At 36.7% G+C, this 21,698-nt stretch overlaps 1 protein-coding gene across 2 annotated transcripts; it reads right to left on the bottom strand.

Moving 5' to 3' along the window:
* Positions 1-501: 501 nt before the first annotated feature.
* LOC135227022 (PX domain-containing protein kinase-like protein) lies at positions 502-13,929 on the bottom strand. 2 transcript variants are annotated; one of them, XM_064266805.1, is made up of 13 exons: positions 13,713-13,926; positions 11,814-12,005; positions 11,127-11,223; positions 10,508-10,734; positions 9,856-9,933; positions 9,408-9,570; positions 8,868-9,110; positions 8,294-8,385; positions 7,756-7,869; positions 6,874-6,948; positions 6,687-6,738; positions 6,455-6,482; positions 2,189-2,328 (listed from the first exon to the last, which is right to left on the bottom strand). In XM_064266805.1, exons 1-13 carry the CDS (start codon positions 13,812-13,814, stop codon positions 2,325-2,327), a joined length of 1,467 nt encoding a protein of 488 aa, XP_064122875.1. In that variant the 5' UTR covers positions 13,815-13,926; the 3' UTR covers positions 2,189-2,324. The 2 variants fall into 2 exon arrangements, with proteins under 2 accessions (XP_064122865.1, XP_064122875.1); XM_064266795.1 differs by lacking the exon at positions 6,455-6,482 and having other exon boundaries at positions 502-2,328; positions 13,713-13,929.
* Positions 13,930-21,698: the final 7,769 nt, after the last annotated feature.

The following is a 21,698-nucleotide window of genomic DNA, read 5'->3' as shown; positions in this document are numbered from 1 at the left end:
CGCTATGTACCGATGTACTTTGCAAAAATTAAGACGGTAATAAAAGCAACAATCACTTAAATGTGGTTGTTCTGGAGGGTCATGCACATCAATTTTATACTTGGAAGGTAAAATGGTCACTGTACCCAAGAGGATAACACTTTTTGAAAAATGGAACAATAGAATATTTCAATACGTAACGGTTTCTCGGCCATTCCATTGTGAAGTGAGAGATGTGTATTTCTGGTGATAGAAGTTCACTCTCGACGTAATTCGGAAGTCGTAAAGTTATTGGTCCCGTTGCTGAATAACCACTGGTTCCATGCAACATAAAAACACCATACAAACAAACAAACAATATGTAACGGTGAATAAAAGGAAATGGACGTAAAACTATTAACCGATTGCTTACACTTACCTCATTACCCTTAAGACTTTTCAAGGATATGAGTAAAACACTCAAATCCTCCACAATCATTCAGAAAGAATTCCAAGGTTTTTTTTCTTTAAATCAAGGAGTCATCAGTTTCCACATTCCTTTAATGCATCAAAAAATTATGACAAATGCATATTTGGTTGAATGTACTTAAACAGATAATCATATATATGTACTATATAGTCTATCAATAACAAATCTTTCATAGCAAAATAATATTTCAAAAGAATATTAGAAATCTATCATAACAAAATATATGACTTGAACAAAAAATATTTTTTGTGGAAAAAAAATTCACAACTAATTATACAACTATCAGTAGAATCACTTTTTCGTATCACAAATAAAGGTTTAATTAATCATAAAGGAACAGCATCAGACTGGTTGATAATTCCATATATGACTAGATACAATTGTCAAGTTTAGTTTCCTTACAACTTATCATCACAACCAGTCCTTTTTTAACTTCTGGTTTTGAGCACAAAATTAATTCCGTGACCTTCACCTACATAATATACTTAATCCTTTTGGCCATGCACTTAAACGTAGCAGACTCAGAAATAAAACTGAGAAATGAATAAGCTATGATATCAAAATATATTTTGTGACAGATTGTTCTGAGCATATAAAAATTGTAAAACCTATTAGCATTAGTAGAAATATATCAATAGCCACTTTTTAATCACGTCTCCTAAGGGGTCTAACTAACCGTTACATATGAAATGTGTTGTCTAGCTCCAAAATTAAAAATAAAATGACACTGCTGGAAAGTGAACATTCCACTTTGCAGAATTATTCCAACAAGTGGAATTTTGGAAATCAATCAACAAGTGGAATTTCTGTAAAAGTCTTCCAAGTTCTAAAGCTAGACATATTTAAATGGAATTTTCATTTCCATGATAAATAATCAGAGCCTTTATATATCTATACAAAATATAGTATAGTGGATAATTACCCATTCCTACTGTATAGCACAGACATTGACTAATGTTTGGAGGGTAATGATCAAGATTTGTCATAATAGGAAAACCTGAGAAACGTCCACTATCAACGATGAAAGAAAATTTAAAATCAATTTCACATAAACAGGAAAATTACAAAGTCTCCCAGGTTTTTACAAGCTATACCAAAAATAATCATTTACCACATGCAATAGCAATTTTTTTAAATCAGGCTACCAACTGACACCGGAAAATCAGGTTTCAAATAATTGCCTACAAAATCTAATGATTTTTGTAATTACAATACATACTTCCCATCTTTTCTATTAGGCTTCAGAAGCTCCACAGATCACTGAAAGTTTCCCCTTTTTTCTAAAATAAACAAACTCAAGCTAATTCACATTTTGACAGATGGATACCACACTTCCTATACTGTACAACTAAGCTTACTGAGTAGTAAAATAGTAGGCAAAAGTATTTTAAATGGTGATAACTGGAAAAAAAAGTAAAATTCAATTCAATGGATTACTTAAAGAATATCAATTTTAACTTTCAACTAGTCCAACTCTGAGCTACACAGCAGGAAAACATTTCCAGCAATCTTCATCGTTAGTAAGAGAATGTACAACCTTACACACATCTATATACGTGGCACACTTCGATCATTACATTCCGCTTTCTTCAAGTTGTTCTTCTTGAATGAAGAGATGGACGAAAGCAGCGCTGTACGTTCCTTGCCAAGGTCCTTGGAATTAGGAGTGCATGAAGATGACGGTCCTGGCAGTTCTAATGGTGGGGGGACTGGAGGAATTGAGGCAGTGGGGGGTTGGGGTGGTGGTGGTGGAGGAGGAGGAGGAGGTGGGGGAGGTGGTGGTGAGGGAGGAACAGGGGTTGTTAGGGATGAAGTAGGAATGGAAGGTACTGGAGTAGTGGCTGTGGAAAGAGTATTACTAGACTGGCCACGGGAACTATCTGTGAAGGGGGAAAATAAGACAAAATATTCTTAGTTCACTTACGTAAAAGTCTTTACACTGCATTTTATTATAAGAACTACCTCTCTTCAACTATCAAGTTTATGACAGTTGCAGAAATATAACATTAAGGCACTTAAGTGAAAGCTTATGCCCTTTATTTGAAAAGCCTTTGCATAATGATTTGATACAAAAATACAAGTATGTCTTAGCATAAGATTTGATACAAGAATAAAAGTAATAATTTTAACTGCTATGATATACAAGAAATCACAACATATTATTAAGAAATGTTAGTTCTTACAAAACACAGCTACATACTGTTGTCTTTTTATACAAAGCCATGACTCATATATTTGATTTGCCAATATTCATAGCCTCTTAAGTTCCTTAAATCACAATCTTTTGTCTAATAAACAAAAGGAGTATGACAGTCTAACAATGAAGCACAACCTAGAACCACAGGTATGCATCAATAACCTCATTTTGTTAAGTTCAGAAATGAGGCAGGAAAATTCATGGGTACCAAGAGGAAACTCATTATGTGATTAATGGGTTTGTAAGAAAAAGTTTTGTGTTATAGTCAGTTGTTACACAACGACCTACTAATTGTATATATTATATAAAAAGAAGGATGTATTAATAATGTATTTAAGAACTGATTGTAAGGTGATGTGCTGTGACTCTCTCAGAATGTAGGGGTCATCAGTTTAACTTCCCATGGAGACAGTACTCCAAGTGACAAGCTTAGGATATGCTGAGGTATCTTTTTGGGTGGCGTGATGTCAAAGTTGCTGCCTTGCAGGTCAGTGCCACGTCCTGCCGCTATGGGCGCTTGGTACAGAGCTGCCTTATGAAACTGGTTCTAGGCAGTAACCTGGGCGTGAACAATGTGCGTGAGTTCGTGCGTGTGTGCGAGCTTTATCCCTACAAAATGGGACTGTAAGATTACCATGAGGAGAGATCATTACAGAGGCGGCAGAACCCAAGATGGCTTCTTCAAACAGTACTTTTGTAAAGTGTTTGTGCATACAGGCGGTCCCCAGGTTACGACGGGGGTTCCGTTCTTGAGACGTGTCGTAAGCCGAAAATCGCCGTAAGCCAGAACATCGTCAAAAATCCTAAGAAAACCTTACTTTTAATGCTTTGGGTGCATTGAAAACTATGTAAACTGCATTCTTATGGCATTTTTCATCAAAAAAAAACTTCAAATATTGATTATTTTGCATTTTTGGTGTCATATTTTCATCTCCCAGATGAGCGTTGTAGGCGTCGTAACCCTGGAAATAACGTCTAATGACAAGCGTCGTAACCTTGGAACGTCGTAAGCCGACACCGTCGTAACCTGGGGACTGCCTGTACTGTGTTGAATGGGTAAGCATAGTACTTATTTTTAGCCAATAGTGTGGCTTGTCTGTAATTTTAATATTTATTTCAAAGATGTTCTATTTCATATGATCTTTTGATTTTAATTTATAATCTTGTGCTTATCGAGGTGTTCTCCTGTCTTCTAACAGGCGGTTCTGAGACAAGGGGAACTGATCTGGAACAAAGGGGGATTTGATATGGGAACTTAACTAATGTTTAATGGTGTTACTATGGAGACTATATTATGACTTGCCCAGTTTTATGACTAAGATAATGTTGGTTATTGTAGTAGAAATATGGAGAGGGTTATCTGAGTTCAACCTTTCATTTAATCTTTTTGTTAAGAACCTGAGTTTATTTAGCTAATACTTTGCTCTTAAATAAATGTATATTTTTGTAAGTTCACGAGTCTGACTTAATGACCTTAGGTAATGGAGAAGGGGGGGGAGTGTTGTCGAGAGAGAGAGAGAGAGAGAGAGAGAGAGAGAGAGAGAGAGAGAGAGAGAGAGAGAGAGAGAGGGGGGGTGTTAGTGTTGGAGTGAGAGGAAATGGATGTTGGATATTGCCAGTGCCTTAGACGCACAATCCATTGCTACCTTTTAAAATAGAAATACCGAGATTAGAATCTTCGGTTAAATATATATGCTTGGATAGCAAAACAAGTGGAAGGCTATGATGGTAAATGCCCAAGGGTGTCTGTATATAGGTTCTCATACAACTGACCTTACCCATAAGAGATTTACTCATCGTAACCTGCTTTACTGCACTTTAGAGAGGAATAGCCAAAAAACATTACACCCCTAATCTCTGGTTCTTTGCTGATTGTGTCGTCAAACACCACATTCGTGACATAGGACTGGGAAAGATGGTAGGGGGCTCTTTTCACCATGACACCAAGTGCAAACAACAGTCCCATCAGTGACTGACCACTAGCACAACCATTAAATATGCCCACTAAAGAGTCACCAGGTTTGTATGAAAGCTTGGTAAGACTTTAGTAACACTTTTAAGTAGTACTAGGGAAAGGTCACAACCAAGAAAGTGCTGGATGAGCCTCTTCAAAGCCAGTGATGAACCCGCAACTAAGCTCAAATGCTTGCGATAAGGAAGACCTAAAATCTAATGATCATTCAAAGGAAAATTACAAGATGGAAAAGAAGTACAATAAAATTGAAACTATAAAAATGAACAGAAGAAATTATTACACTTATGCTGAGACAGAGAGAGAAATGAAATCTGGGTTATAAGGAAAAATGACAGCACCATCCAATCCAGTGGCATAAAAAATGGAATCTAAATGGAAATCACTCATGAAAAAGGAGATATAAATAAAATATGTAAAGGGAACTATATATCATAATATAACAGCGCAGGTGACAAGATGATGATATGCAAGGAGTGAGGTAACCACCACCAAGTGCTGATCACAGATGTATAGTTGACTAAGCGAGAACACTTTTCTTTAGAGAGCTGTCAACCACATGAAAGGCTATTGTAAACTGATGGGTATGCGTTGGTAATGAGTAATAGACATAGTAGGATTAAAGATGTAATCACAGAAGAGGTGAAGCACAAAGGGCAGCTATGTGAGCAAAAGGCTGAGCAGAGACTCTGAAGTGTCATGGAAACCAAGGTAAAAATGTGTGAAAAAACTGTTGAACCAGCTCTCCTTTATGTAAGTGAAGTGTGAACGTTTAAAATGAATGATACAAAAGAGAATTTAAGCTGTTGAGAAGAATTATTTGCATAGTATATGTGAAATAAAGCCAAAACAAGAGTGAAAAATGTTGAGATACTACATAGATGAAGTTAAATGGTTGGTATAGGTGAAAGTGTAGGCTCAGGTTGTGATGACTTACCAAGTTCACAATCCTCTACAGCATTAAGATATTTAAATGACCAATAAAACAACATGTAGCGCATGTCCTAAAGCATTACTTGACTGGAGCACCACAGCCCTTGTGTTTTCAGTTAGTTTAAGTGTAACAATGAGCAACATTATATAAAGTTTCATAATAAAATTTCTTATTTGGATACTTACTGTTAAAGATAGCTTATATCTCCTCGCCTGTCAGTGCAGAGATACTGTATAAGCTATCTTCAACTGTAATGAACAAGATCCATCCCAAATAAATTAAACCTTATTCTTAAGCCATGTAGTGAGAAGGGGAGGGAGGTGACATATGTAAGGAAGAAAGCAACGCAGATGGATGTGTCTGAGGGCAGAGTGAAAGGAGGACCGAAGCAAAGGTAGACAGGTGTTGTTCAAGATCTGAGAGACAAACAACTGTCAGAGGACAATGTTTATGACTGAGCCAAGTCGGGGGTAAGCAGTTAGAAATATCAACCCCACATAAAAGGGGGAGAGAAGATACAGAGAAAAAAGAAAATGAAGATTCTTAAGCTTTGAAGATAAAAGAAAAACTACACAATGAAAGAAAGCAACTATAGTTAAATGAAAAGATATACACCAAAAACAACCATATTCCCTTGCAAAAAAAAAAAAAAATCTACAGTTAAAGCATCATGCTTTTCCCCTAAAGAAGGTGACTAAATAATAACAATTACTTAGACCACGTAAGTTATCAACAAATACTGGAAGCCTCTTTCAGCTAAGCACAGTATATAGCATAGCATTTTCATAAATAAGTACATACAAGCTATATGTAGACATCAGAAAGCAAATAAGAAATTATACATTAAGTACCATAACCCCGTCATGCAGCAATAAATATACTGTACGTATAGCATTTACTGACCGTCTGCCGTTCATATCATGTCGTACAGCTAAGGAAAAAATCAAAAGACTCATGAATATTTAATTAAAAAATGAGAAGTTTGTAATTATTGAATCAATTAATGCTATGTTTAGCCAAATGAATAACTGAGAATAAAATTTGAGGTATGTGAAATACCTTACGGTTTGTTTAATACATACAGCCACCCAAGGACTTGTACTAGTTTACAAACATACGACACACGGACACTTACCATTAGTAGACGCAGTTTCAGGTGAGCATACGCCATTTGTCTCGTGTACATTCTGCAATACCAAATTTGCATTACAAAAGTGCTCAAAAACTTAACTTGTCAGATTATACACTAACAATTACAAAATGTCACAATTCAATTACAGCAAAAGTTATGAAAAGATTATTTGATATTGGAATATATTTACCTTCTTTGACCGATTCTTTGTGGAATTCTGGGAAATAAAAGCTTCAGCTTTGGATAACTTTCGCTGCTGGCGGATCTGGTAAAGAACATGATAATTAAAATGAAGCAGAGAAATAAAAATAAAAATTTAAACAACAACCCTAAAACATTAAAGATTCTATATCCTTCAAATTGTATGCAACATTAACAAAGACAGCTGATTTAAAATATACACACATGGCTGACTTCTAATTACAGACCCAAATACCGACATATTCTTTTTGGGCATGGTGTACGGTACAAAACATTAATTCCAATGCCTAAGGTTAAAAGCTTTAAGTAAAACATTATGTATAAACCCCTATTGCCTTGAAAAATAAAACTAAATATGTACAAAAGTGATCCTCATTACTTCAAGCACCACGAACACCTCACACATAGCCTGAATGACTCAGCTGACTTGATCTTGAATCCTCAAGTAGCTATTTTATTAGTAAAAACTAGGAAGGACAAAGCATCATGAATCAAAGACCACACAGTCATAACAACAAGATGAAAAAAAGACTACGTAATAGCAACAGTGGTTACGGAAGAATAAGTCCCTCATAAAGACGACTACATATTCTGTTCCCCAGAACTCAAAGTCCTATTTTGTGCACTTGACAATCCTTGGGGAAAACCAATGTACCTCTGAAAGATTCAGTAATCTAGATTAACCTTCCTTCCCAAGAAGGTGACAACCTGAATGTCAAAATCCTTTTACAATTCCCCCTAAGGCAAAGCAGATCAAATCCTACACACTTAAGTCATTATGACACTTCTACAACCTACAAGAAGTTTAACAAAAAATGCTTTGCAGCCATTTCTATTCTAAAACTAAGAATTCATGCAAGGTTGCCCTTACTTTCTTCTGATCTGCTGCTAGTCTTGTGAATGTGGTTTCATGTATTGATACAATTGCTTGCTTGACTGAGGAGGGAAGGCGAAGACTAGGTTTCTCATAACTATGGAGAGGGATCTGGAAGAAAAATTGTAATTCCAAATTATAAAGAACACAAACACTTATCCTGTATCTCATACTGCAAATAACTGATATTGCATTATTATTATTATTGTATAATTATCATTAACATTCTTTTCAGTATTGTGAACCTATTCATATGGAACAAGCCCACTGGGGCCAATGACTTGAAATTCAAGCTTCCGAAGATTATGGCATTCATTTGAAAGCACTAACGGATGGTATTAGGAAATATACGACGAAGAAATCAGTTACTAGAAGCAGTAACGCATTGCACCTTCACTGAAACTTCTGAGGTTCCAATTGTGCAACATCGCCAGGGAGACTGTTCTACAATCCAAAAGGTAAGTTTCCAAATAATTTTCCCTTGTGTACAAGTAAACTAGGTAGAACTTACATCATGCTGAATATCAAATCTCACCTGATTAAAAAATGGATGAGTAAGTAGTCCAGCTACAGTAGGAAGACCATTTTTACAAGCTTCTGTACTTAATATACTCTCTAACACAGATCCTAAAAGAAATGACAGAAGGATAAAGTAGTATTCAAAATATGACCATGGATTCATAAATTCATAAAATGTAATTAAATTAGAAAATCAATAGGTTACATTAGCTTGTCACAAATTAACCTTGGCCTTCCTCTCAAGAGCAGCAAAATCAAATTTAAGCTAAAGGCCAAGAGGTGGGACCTATGGTGAGGCCATTAAGAACTCAAAGGGAAATTTAGAGTGAAAAGGTTATAAAGGTGCAATTAGGAGGAAAATTCTCGCAGTTCCACTAAGAAACAATTGTTAGGAGAGGATGGAAAAGATGGAGGAAAGGGAATATGAATGGTGGCAGTCAAAGGAACAAAAAAAGGGGTTGCAGCTAGGGCCTGAAGGGCTGCTGAAAAGGACCTTAAGTAATGCCTACAGGTATATGAGGTGCACTGATGGCACTACCCCTCTCAAGAACAGCAAAACTTAAGGCTGAAACATTGAAAAAGCAACTTACTAGGTAATGGAGGACAATCTGCAGGATACTCATCACAAGTACTGGTGGAAAGGCGTTTTAGAAACATCATTTCGTACAAGACATGGCCGAAGCAATATACGTCGAGTGCTTCCATGCTATTGATTTTTCTGTGGTAAGTCATGTGGTCTCGCAGGGCATTTGGAAGCCCAACCACCTGATTTTCAAGGTCAATGAGCCTACAGACATGTTTATCGATGACCAGGTTTCCAGTGTGTAGATGTCCTAAAAAGGGAAACAAGCTTAACATAATTCTACTATATTAAAAGACCCAAATTATATATTCTCAATAATCCCATATTGTAAACCACTAAATACTTATGACCAGATTTCCTTTGACAGAAAATATTATGAAAACCTGGACCTGACAGGAATTTAAACTACACAAAAAATATGGAGAAAACTCCCTTCTTATCAAACCCCACAAAGGGAAAACCTAGAGTAAAAACCTCTAAAATTATGACAAAGACGTATAGTATTTTCAACATACGCACTATAGTAACTATGCAAAGATTTACTTACCATGTCCTAGGCCTTTTTCATTAAGAAACAGTAAAGCCTCAAGGATCTGACGCCCATATACTGCTACTTCCTTCTGAGAAATGTGTGTGTGTTTATCACTAAAATACTTTGCTAAAATAGATGACCTTGGTTTTGCTTGGTGTATCATATCACGAACTGTTCCCTGTCAAGTAAAGGAGAAAAATCTCAGGCAGTGTATGAAAAATACATCAAGAGACTTCACATTCAGTTTTGATGAACTTCAGAATGTAATATTAAAGAGGTTAATGCTTTCTATATGCTAAATTATATTTTTGGCTCTTAAAACCTATAAGAATGAGATTGCATTAAAGGATGACATTTTGGGTTCTTAATGATAGTAACACCTGATAAGTCTAAATAGTTACATTATTCAGATTTTGTACTCTAAAAATATATCACATTTTTCAATTAGGTATAAAGTTCTCACCTGAGAAAACCAAGGGCGTATTACACATACACCAGCTTCTGTTGCAATGCTGCTGACAGCAGGAATTATGTAAGGATGCTGGAAAAAACAATCACATACTTTATTGTCAACCTTGCCTTTCAAAAAAATTCAAGTAAAAGGGGTAAAATGTATTTCAAGTAAATGAACTTCAAGTTACAAACACGAGGTCATTTGTATTATTGGATGTACCAAACACGAGGTCTATTATATTACTGGATGTACTAAGTATATCAGTATATCATTAAGAAAAAAAGGGGAGAAAAGTTAATGGGATCTTTCTCAAAAGTGAGAATACTGACTTCTATTAACAAAACTTCCAAAGCCTCTTAAGGAATTAAGAAACAAGGAGTCAAAATCTTTCTCGAAAATTCAATACAGAAGTGAAAAAGAATATTGGTTCTCAGCTGTCTAAGTTAATATCCCCAAGCCTTTCTTTCTTACTCAAGTATCAGTCCTTATCCTACATGACTTCATATACAAGACACTGGAGGGAACAGAACAAGAATTAAAGAGGACACTTTTTCTAATGTATGGAATTCCTTAACTGACTACGTATGTTTTACGAATGCATAGGCCAAGGTCAAAAAAAAAAATTCAGAAGCACAAAGCATCTGCTGAAAATATAACATACCTGACACTGTAAAAGAGCTGTTAGAGTAGCATGTGTGTCTCGGAGATTTGTGGCTCTGTCAGGACCAAAAGGAGCCCACCACAGCACATGGTGAGTCTTTGTATCACGAAGAGGATTGCCTAAGAAATATGACTTGCACAAACGAGTGCCTATGGAGGGAAGGGGCTCTGTGACTTCATGACTGCCTCCAGATCTAAGAACTATTTGTATGTTTTGTCGACCTTCCTCTGAAATTTAGTCATTTTAGTCTACGTACTGCACAATAGTCTGACTAGCATCTACTTACAACAATACATACTCTAGTTAACAGTTTACTGACTGGTATCTCATAATACAGATTGCTTGATTATATACATTACTTGCCAAGTTTCAAATTTTTTCAACCCAATATCGGAATTAAAATAATTTTCACACAACATCAAATTAAACCCTATAAATTAACACTTATTTCTAATGTAATCTACCTATATTGCATTTAAATTTGATAGACTGAATGGTCTGACAATCTACAGCTATTCTCCTTAATTCAGTCATTCTTTTGTCAAGTCATGCCATGAAATCATTAAACCTATAAATGACTGATCTAAACAAAGTCCCAGATAACTTGAAGGTCAACTACCTTGGAAATTTCTACTGTAGCTTTTGGGGTCTAAGAACTGCCTCACAGGTAATGAACCAGCCAGAAGTTCATCAGACAGAATCTTATTGATGTATTTCTGAAAAAGAAATCAGTCACAAAAATATATAAACAAGAGGGAAAATAGGGGTAATGTGAACACATCCCAATTATTTATCAAAATAGTAGTATACTTCTACTTATTTGTAGTGTCATCTACTTGGACCACGCTTATTTCTTCAGCACAACGTGCTTGCTAACCTTTCACCTGTAACTGAACACTAGAGTCTAAATAAAGTAGGAGCAAGTTATTTGTGACAAAAAATTATTTTATTTACTTTTTTATGAATCAGGAATCTCTAAAACAATCACACTTACATTTAAATATCTCACCAAAAATGGAGTGAATTCCCACATCTTAATTGTACTGTATATTTTGGTCATCTATACATTAAGTAAAGAAGCTACCATTACAAAACGTTGTATTTCACACCTAACCTTAAAGGCATGTGTACAAATACAGTTCATTCATACATACAGAAATAGATACTACCCTCCAAATAATATTTTATTGAGAAAGTTTCTCAAAAACATATTATTTTTTGTACATATGACCTGATAAGAAGAATGCAATCAAGAAATAACTACAAGGACGACCGCTATATCTCACGAATCTTGATATTTCCTCACCTGCAGGGCAGCTTTTCTTTCATTTATGAAGTCCCTGTCTGTGTTCCCAAAGACTCTTTTTGGTGGAAGCGACGGCAGGGGAGCCGTGCCAGCTTTTAGCAAAGCATGAAGCTGAGCAAAATCTGAATATCGGTGACTTACTGTCCATCTTGTTTCAATGTCTGGTGCCCGGAAGACTTCCAGTGAATATTCCTACAAATAAAAACTATTGAATTAAATAAAGCACTGCATCCCAAAAAAGCATAAATAAAAAAGGGATGAAAAAACCTCAAGATGCTGCAATTAGTAAAATTCTCAATCTATTTTTGAAAATTGATACATATTTGACCATTTTCTAATCCATAAAACTTTTATACGATATGAAGCCACTATATAATATAAATAAATTTGACAGATATAATAGTCTTTATTTAATCTCCTGGCATAAAGCTACTTCCTAGGTTAGGTTAGGCTAAGAAACATTTGGTTGGGATGCAAAACTGTCCTTCATATGTTTTGGTTATGCCTATCATCCAAAAATTTCCAATTTATAAAGCAGAATAATTTGTATTTTTCCTAGGTATATAACCTGTAGTCTTTCTTAAACGGAAATACTGAGCATCCTTCAGCACATGTGCAAAAGGATACTACCTACATATTTGAAAGCGCAGTGTTTCTATCCCCGCAGAATAAATGGTCTCTATTGTTAGACAAGCACTCTTGATAGATATGAATTTTCAAATATATCTAAACTCATAAAAAAACTATCAGAAAAGCAATGCACTCCACATTTACACTGCATTACACATTTAATTAAAATGTATAAAGCTGTGATACATTAAACAACTAACTCTCAGACATTCCAGAATCTATAGTTATAAGTGCCACAAGTAGGTAGTATAGAAAAAATTCAATTTTCGGTGATTTAAACAGTAAAAATTTCACCTGTGCTGAGAAAGGGGCCAACACTGGGTCCTTTATACGTACTAGTCCCCAAAAGTTTGTTGGAAATTACAATGGGTAAATACAGCATTTATTGCAGAAAATATCAAATTCAAGAGCAGATTTCTATTGTCCGCAATTTAAACGTAAAAATTCCACCCATACTAGGGCTCTCGACCAATGCTGGGCTCGTGCTATTATAAGCATACTGAAGAGTAGAAAATGAAGTATTTCTAACAGAAAATTCCAAATTTAAAGGTGAATTAATGGTAATTCTAGGCAATAACTCCACACGGACTGCAAGGAACGGTCCTGCGAATACCAGCCATTATGGATTGGAATGTCAAATGTATTTCACCATGTTTAGTACTGGCCCCTGGAGTTTAATTACAGTTGACCACCCAAAATAGCAGTAAATCCTTATTAAGCAACCCAAATACTATGGGAAACTGTAATTTCCAAAGAAATACCTGACGTGGAGTTATTACCAAGATCTACTGAATCAAATAGTAGTCGGTCATTCAAACCATTAAAAATTTCATGTACGCTACCTAGCTACCTAGTAGTAGGTACCCTAAGGACCAAACGCTAGGGGCCCTTCCAATTTTAAACTGCCCCCAAAGCTGTCCTAACGTTATTAAAGAGTAGATTGACGAGAAAATACAAAAAAATTAAAAGCTGAATTCAATCGTCCATGATTTAGCTATAAGTAGCTAGGTATAAAAATTTCGACTTTGGTACCCCCTTACGTAGGGCCAAATGAAAGGATAAGCCTTCTTCTCCCCACCCCCTCCCCCAAGCTTGTCTAACATTTATTAACGGTAGATTGACGAGAAAATACCAAGAAATTGAAAGCTGAGTGATTTACTAGGTACCTATACCTAAAATTTCGGCTCCGTACCCTTTACATAGGTAGGGCCAAAGGAAAGGACAGACCCTTACCCCCTTCGTCCCCAAAAACAATTTTGAACGACTTACTATGTGGCCGTCGGCGTTCTGCGCGTCTCGTATATTACACCTCAGCGGTTTCGTGTCGTCCGTCGCTAATTTATCCTCTCTCTTCACTTCAAACACAGACATATTTGTCTTAGGTCCTACTACGACATCCTCATCAGCTGATAAAAGTAAATACACCCACCACAACAACTCCAGGGATTCACGGGCGGGCGTTCGACGCCGGCGGGGCGTTTGCTCCCCGGAACGTGACAGCTTCAATGTAAATTAGTAGTGACTTGCTAATTCCATGTCGGAATTTTCATTTATTTCCGGTGCTGTTCGCTTCCACGACGTTTTTAAGCTTTTTAAAATTGGTAAAATTACTTATTTAAACTTTAAATCTATACTGAAATTACGCATTTTACTTTATTATTTCAAAATTTTGCGTTTAAGTGACAAGTAGCAATTTGAAGGAATGTCCTTTATTTCTATTCTTAAAACGTTTTTATATAACCAGACTTACTAATTATACTAATTTCAGTAAATATATATACTACATAATTTACTTAATTATTTTTCAATTTTAGCGTCTTTTCTTGTCATCATAAAAGAAGTATTACTCAAATCTCAAGTGGGAGAATTTTGACATTTCATGTCGTGTTGCACCACTCCAGCTATAATGGGGGCTGCAGGAAGCCGAACTTGTTTCCTACTTGACGATGAAGTGGGAAACATACGGACGAGTAATGCCGTGGCTGAACCCTCCTAGCACATGATTTACATACTTACACGAACATGAAAATAATATATTTTCGGAAATTTGGGAACATTTCCTGGTCCTAAGATGAGGATATAGGCCTATAGGTCTAACAATGGAAACCGGTATTTTTTTTTATATAATTACTACACTTCAATATGTAGAGATGAGGCTAATTTACCACATAAATAAGCATCTCCATTCTCCATTACAAAAACTACAGTCATAGAGATAATGGGGATGAAAAAAGATAAAAAGATCTCGTACGTTATGTACAAATAAATTTATATTAATATTCTTGCCAAGTATACTCTATACTTTAATTCATCTGTGAGCATACATAACTTATCACCTCAAGCCTCAGCAGATTTAATGTCGAACACGTAATATTCAGATGATCTTTTAAGTAACAAAGTTATTTACAAATATCATCTCTCCTCTCACAAGTGACCGCACGTTTATAGTACTTTAGACTATTACTTTTTTACTTTTCAAGTCCTGAAACTTTACAGAGATCCCATTTAAGTACTACAATACGTCAAATTTAAAAAAATAATAATAATAATCCTTACAAACTATGAGCATGGAGCCCACTATGAAAAGCGGGCCATTAACTTAATCCTTCCCCCTCACTCCCCCCCCCCCCATCACCCACAATACTGCATTTCACAACCATCAACAAGTATATATCCTTGTCGATCGTGTGTAGGAATATATCACACGTCATTATATTAATGTTAATTCTGCTCTACGATTGAGTTAGCTAGTCAGGTAATACATTTAAACGCTGCCAAATTTAATTACTCTGAGCATTTTGGGTGGTAATGACATTATCTAATTTGAGTTTATCTATGGTATTAGTACTAGGCTGAGAGCATGACTCACCGCGCTAAACTTACGTGATGAAGATGTATCATGAGTTAATATGTGCTTGCGTCTGTTTCTGCTCAGCATGCAAGCAAATAAACCGACTTATTACCGATATACGTCCTGAATAGTACGACAAGAATCAAATATTGCATCAAAATCAAGCACTTCAGCTCTATATATCTATCAGCGCAGCTTAATGGCGATGCAAGGCTTTGATCATTTCAATTTCAGGAAGACTCACGTTATTTTAGCTATATGGAGAGCTGTGACCCCCGTGTTGGATCGAAGCCGTGGACGCATTATATTTTTTTAGGGGGTGGGGGACGGCCAGTGCGTAACACACCGTCTTTACAACTGCTTGAAGAAGCGTAACGTCATAGTAGTACTATAAAGTGTGTAGAACTCGTGCGGGAAAGCTGGTCGATCTATTGATGACCGTTGATGTTGAGGGGGGACGAGGGGTTGGGGGGGAGGTTTAAGGTTGGGGATGGAGGTAAACGCCCTTTGTGGTTTTGCAAAATTAACCTGCATTTATTTGCGATAGGAGAAGTATCGTTATCGTAACGTTACGGCTATGAATTGTAGTATTATATCTTAATCAACGATAGGCCTAGTCATAGCTGATAGAAATCATTGTTAAACTCGGAACTAATTTCTTGCAAAATCCGTCAATTTCAGTAAGTTCACAGCACGCGACCTCTCGTTATTTTGCAAGATCATTCATAAAATAGAGAGAAACACAGGGAAAAAACTGATTAGAAGAAGGAAGTGTGCAAGCTCACGTCTGAATCTCAAATTCGCTGAAGAAGATCGTGAAATATTCGTCATTAATTATCAAAAGACTTTACCAGGAATTCCTAAAATACGTATCGACGAATCATCGGTTGAGTATCATTTTGGGTGTGACTGATCCGTGCATTAAGACAGATAAACCATTATTATCGTTATTTTAAAGATAAAGGGACCAGCAATGAATAAAGGTTTGTATAGTAAAGATAAATAAAGCTAGCAGATTAGAAAAATCTAACTTTAAATCAACGAACAAGTAGACATATGACGGCGATATGGCGGGAACAAATTTAACAACGTGGGAAGGGAGAGAGCATCTTTAATAGCAACGATTTCCTTAAAGTTAGCCGAGCTGCTGCCCGTCAGTTCAGTAATAAAAAAGACATTAAAGTAAAATACGAATGCAGAATACGCACCTGGACTACCATGTTGGTCTAAGAGTGACGACATGATACTAGGGGCGGATTCAGCTCCCATTCGCACTGGACATTTTATAGTCTACATATAATTACGCCGCTTTCTAACGCCTGTTAAGATTGACCTCAGGGTCAAGCCTCTTGCTAGTTGGGTTGGGTCAAGGTTGATTGCTTGATAGCTACAGGTCACAGGACGTGACCTCGCTGCCTGAAAGATTGTAAGATGGCGGACGAAAAGGTTATACACACACAGACTCCTTATGAATCATACCAGCTGGCAAACTCATCCTCTTTTATCGACATCTTACTGGAAGGAAATTATAAGTGTAAGAATCTCAGACGATGATCTCTTACGAGGATCAATTAAAGGAAATGGGGAGTGGCGTCTGTCTTCGTAGGGTCAATGATCTCTCAGAGATAACAAGTTATAACAGAAGAAAGAATATTCCACTCATGGGAAGTGTGTATGGCTCTAAAGGAAGAGTAAAGACTGTGTGTATAAGACATGTGTTGTTTCAGCAAAGGAAAAACAATAACAATAAATAAAAAGCATTATAAAAACAAACTGCTGTGTTTGGTTATAAGTCGTGTAGAACTTCTTGCTTAGATTAAGCTGATTTATAGTGTCAGCATGCGGTTTCTTTACCACTGGACAGCGTATTTCCTATTCCATAGAATCATTCATATTCATGGGCAGCCACTATCGTCATCAGCAACGGCATCGGAAAACAAAAATTATAACATAAAACAACGACAATAAAACAAAAAAATAAGTAAATTAGTCTAGACTTCAAGATGGCTGACTTACACATGTTAGCCACACTCTACATGTAACAAGCCAGTAGCTCTATGGAGAGATTAACGTCAATTAACATTAATATCATCTAAAGAACGCATAATAATTCGGTATGAGATATAGCACGAAACAAGGAAACGGCAAGGAAAGCTGATATAGTCTCATATTTCAAACGAATATCATATGAAAATCAAAACCAATCAGGATAGGTAGTACTACAAGAACCTGCTATACCGATACAAAACGAAAATTAGCATCAATTAACATCAATAAAACATAAAGAACGCATAATAATTTGATATTAGATAACGTGACACAAGGAAACGCCAGGGAGAACAGATATGTCTCATTTGAAACAGCATATTAAAAATCTGAACCAATCAGGATCTGTAGTAGATCGAACCGGCTCCCACCATAAAACAAAACGTCGATACAAGAAGAACAAAACAAAAGCATTAACACGTTAGAAGAAACTAGACTTATAATTAGGTTCCGGGGAAGCCTTATAGTACAGCTTTTAGTCGTTCCTTTACGTCAATTGAGGCGGTCTGAGGTGGCAATGGCCTTCTATACTATTCTCTAGACTTACCTATATACAACATAAGCTCCCATATTCCCTAACGCTTGCCTATTTATTTTTACATAAAGACCTTTCCGGCCAATGCTTTGCTCAGCACATTTGCCAAAGACATCTGCCCGCGCCTCTCTCTCTCTCTCTCTCTCTCTCTCTCTCTCTCTCTCTCTCTCTCTCTCTCTCTCTCTCTCATGTCTGCATTTAATAACAATTGGAGGAAGTTGATCATAGATATGGCGTCATTAGACATCCTTTTATCTTGTGACGAAGGTGTCTCTTGAAGTGATGGTAATTATCAGATTTAATAATAAACATACATACATACATACATACATACATACATACATACATACATACATACATACATACATACATACATACACGCCCCCTTGCTTGCGTCATGCAGCCGACAACCAAGAACTTTAGATTCCATAGACTCAAGGATTTCTCCTCGGAGGGATATTTCCTAATTAGAAGAAGAAGTAGAAAAACAAGAAGAACAACAACAACACGAAGAAGGCTATAATATTGTTGATATTGTTCTGATCTGCACGGATGGCTTCCGGCTCCTCCACGTGCAACAGAATAAACTTGAGAAAACTACAAGGACAGAAAAATATAAACAGACCATTTATGAACAAAGAAAGGAAAAAGACAATCTATTAATCAAATGGGAAGAGAAATGACGATACAAAGAAGGCGAATTTACTTTTTAAAACGCCGATAAGACAGGAGAGGCATGTCCGACTGTCAACGGAAATAAAACTGGCAAATAAGGAACGGCTACTATAAGCCTGAGAGAGAAGAGAGAGAGAGAGAGAGCGGGGGTAACCCCCCTTAAATATAGCCAGTTTTGGCCAGCGGGGCACTATGCCAGGGGCCAGGCCGTTGCTACGAGTCTCCGGAATGTCTAGGGCAGTGACATTAGACTCACCCGAAGTTCCCGAGGGAGGATGACGACTAAATATAAGTAAAAACAACACTGCTGATCGCCAGTTGACCATGCGTTATACAAGGACTTTCTTGAACACAGAGGAAGATGAGGAGGAGGTTTTGCTCCCCAAACTGTTTAGGGCGCCATTTTCACGCCCACCGCAAGCACGAATTGGTTTTAGCATGTCACTTTTGAAGAAAATGATTATGGACGAGAACGTAGTACTATTGGAATGAAAGGAAATTGCAAAGTACGTGATTAGCCTGGGTTTTGGGGAGCTGTCTGCAGGGAAGAAAATGGAGAAACGCCGTAAAACGTCAAATCCTTTTTTTTTTTTTTTCCTTTTCTTTTTTTATTTAAAGTTCATTCCCTTTTACCCCTGTATACTCAGTTCTTTACCGACCCGATGACAAGAAAAGTTCACTCAGAACTAAAACGCGTTTAAAGCCAAGTAGTACACTTGCTTTCTGCATACGAATGGTCTGTTTTTCGTAAAAAAGAAAGTTATCCTGATTTACATAAATCGCCATCATGCAGTGTACGGTAACATTATAGAGATAACAACTTAGACTTAAATCGGAATATTTCGATGAATTAACGATAGCTTTATTTATGTTTTATATCGGCTTATCATTATCATCATTCCTCTTTATGAAGTCTTATTATCATCACAATTATCACAGCTAAATGTGCAAATGAAACCTTTGAAACGGAGCGCTGAACTTCATTCTCCTCACAACTAACAAATTATCATACGGCTTTCTGGAAGGTGTCGTTTTTAACGTGTCTTGTCGTACATTACAGATGTTTCGTTTTTACGTTTTTTTCGGAAATTAAAGAAACTTTAGTTTTTGCTACTAAAGTATATAGTAAAGATTTTAGCGCTTATGAATTAAGCATGTGATTAATTTAATTATTTATATAGAATAATAGTAATAAACCTAATAATAATGTGTATATGACTACAAGCTCATTCAAAATATAAAGAGTACTTCTTTGTGACCCCTTGTTTACGCTGCAAGTCGTCCTCAAGATAACTGAGGTGAATAAAAATTCGGACCTGGTCAGTGCCTGGAAGGGTAACCACCATACAAGGGTAGAAGCCTTTAAGCAATTAAGCATATGGGACCATCTGTTAGGCGGGGGGAGGGTGACGGGAGAGGGCGCCAGTACCTGCAACCGAAAAATAACAACTTAGAAAGTTGCAACAGGCCCCAGGTGTTCTGTCTGGATGGATGGTAATGGAGAGAGAGAGAGAGAGAGAGAGAGAGAGAGAGAGAGAGAGAGAGAGAGAGAGAGAGAGAGAGAAAGATGTAATCAAAGGGAGGGAAAGTAAAGGAAATAGTAACTAAATCAGTCGTTCTTCAACGATCTAGCCTATCCCTCGCGTCCATAACCGTTGCGTTTACTGTCATGATGCAAAGCTTATATTAAGAAACTTTCATTTGTATGCACGCTACAGCCACTGCTATTTCGTGTCTTATATATAGATGATATAGACGCTGAACTGAATCGAAAATAAGGAGGATTGACTGAATTATTGGACATTCTGTTTGGGCCTAAAAATGGTGAAAAAATGGTTTAGACCAATGTAATAGGTCTAGGCCGTAAAATGGTGTTATGTCTCAGTCCTGATAATTTAGTAGTCAATGCGTATAACGCGTCATCTCCCAAGGTGCATCATAATCATTGTACTCTCTGTCTCTCTCTCTCTCTCTCTCTCTCTCTCTCTCTCTCTCTCTCTCTCTCTCTCTCTGTCCAATTCCGTTTGACCTTCTGCCGTAACGCTTCTTAAATTTCCTAATTTTTTTTTTCTCTCTCTCTCTCTCTCTTCAAGAAGACATCAATAAGCCCCACCTCAATATCCTCGTCCCTATTCCGAGAAAGAGTGAGGGACAATTCCTCATAAGATTGAGAAATTATTCCTAATTGTTCCTCAGATACTTCATTTAGACCTAGACGCAGAAGCTGAGACTTGCATAACGGCTGTTATTTATGCAGACTTTCACTCTTAGTTCCCATCCAATTGTTTGCCTGTCATTCGCCATATTCAATTGCCATCTGTCTAGCTGTCTGTTTCGTCCCAGAGAGCTTTCACTCTCTCTCTTTCTTCCTTTCCTCTGCTCTCTCTCTCTCTCCTCTCTCTCTCTCTCTCTCTCTCTCTCTCTCTCTCTCTCTCTTAACATCTGTTTCTGTTCCACCCGTTTATTCTGTCCTTGTTTGCTGCTTGCCAGAACTGTCTACCAGTTTAAGCTGCTGATACTTTTGTCTTTAACTGCTTAAAACGGTCTACGATGTAATTTGTAATTACAAACACGTAAGGACTAGCAGAGCACCTGTGCATGGTACTATGAAAAAAATGTATACACGTTAGTGATTATCATCTGTTTACCAGTTTAAGGTGATCACGCGTGTCTTTGACTATAAGCAGTTTACATTAAAATGATCTATGGTCGTCTTTGAAATTATTGTGCACTGTCCACTAGTTAAAGCCGTTTATTTTTTTTCTCTTTTCTATTTAACTGTAAACAGTTCGTCATTAAATTATAAAAAATTCATGTCAAAACTATAATCGGTTCGTTTTATTTGCAATTACAAACACGCACGGTCAAAGTAGCTATACCTGTGTATAGTACTATTATGATGGTAGTACTATGTACGAAGATCCATATACATGTTCACTGACATCCAAAACTGTCTATATTAGTTTTAGCTGTTGATACTTGATACAGTTTGCCTGCAACTGTTGTATGTTAATTTTAAAACTGTCTGTAGACTTTTGAAATTACAAACACATATGCTATATCTTACGCAAGGTCTAGAGTCTAGACCTTGATCTTATGAAACACCTGCGTGCGGCACTACATTCAAGTTAAAAACTACACACGCTAG

Source organism: Macrobrachium nipponense, chromosome 20 (assembly GCF_015104395.2).
Source record: "Macrobrachium nipponense isolate FS-2020 chromosome 20, ASM1510439v2, whole genome shotgun sequence".
Classification (NCBI taxonomy): Eukaryota; Metazoa; Arthropoda; class Malacostraca; order Decapoda; family Palaemonidae; genus Macrobrachium; species Macrobrachium nipponense.
Note: the sequence above shows the minus strand (reverse complement) of the source record. Positions and strands in the feature narration are given on the sequence as shown.

What these genes read in the sequence shown, in the direction of transcription:
- LOC135227022 (XM_064266795.1), bottom strand. Translation starts at nt 13,814, where the DNA reads ATGTCTGTGTTTGAAGTGAAGAGAGAGGATAAATTAGCGACGGACGAC. An exon ending in CAAAGAATCGGTCAAAGAAG is followed by an intron (nt 6,739 to 6,873) that starts GTAAATATATTC and finishes TTGGTATTGCAG; the next exon opens with AATGTACACGAGACAAATGG. An exon ending in TGAAACTGCGTCTACTAATG is followed by an intron (nt 2,329 to 6,686) that starts GTAAGTGTCCGT and finishes CCCCCTTCACAG; the next exon opens with ATAGTTCCCGTGGCCAGTCT.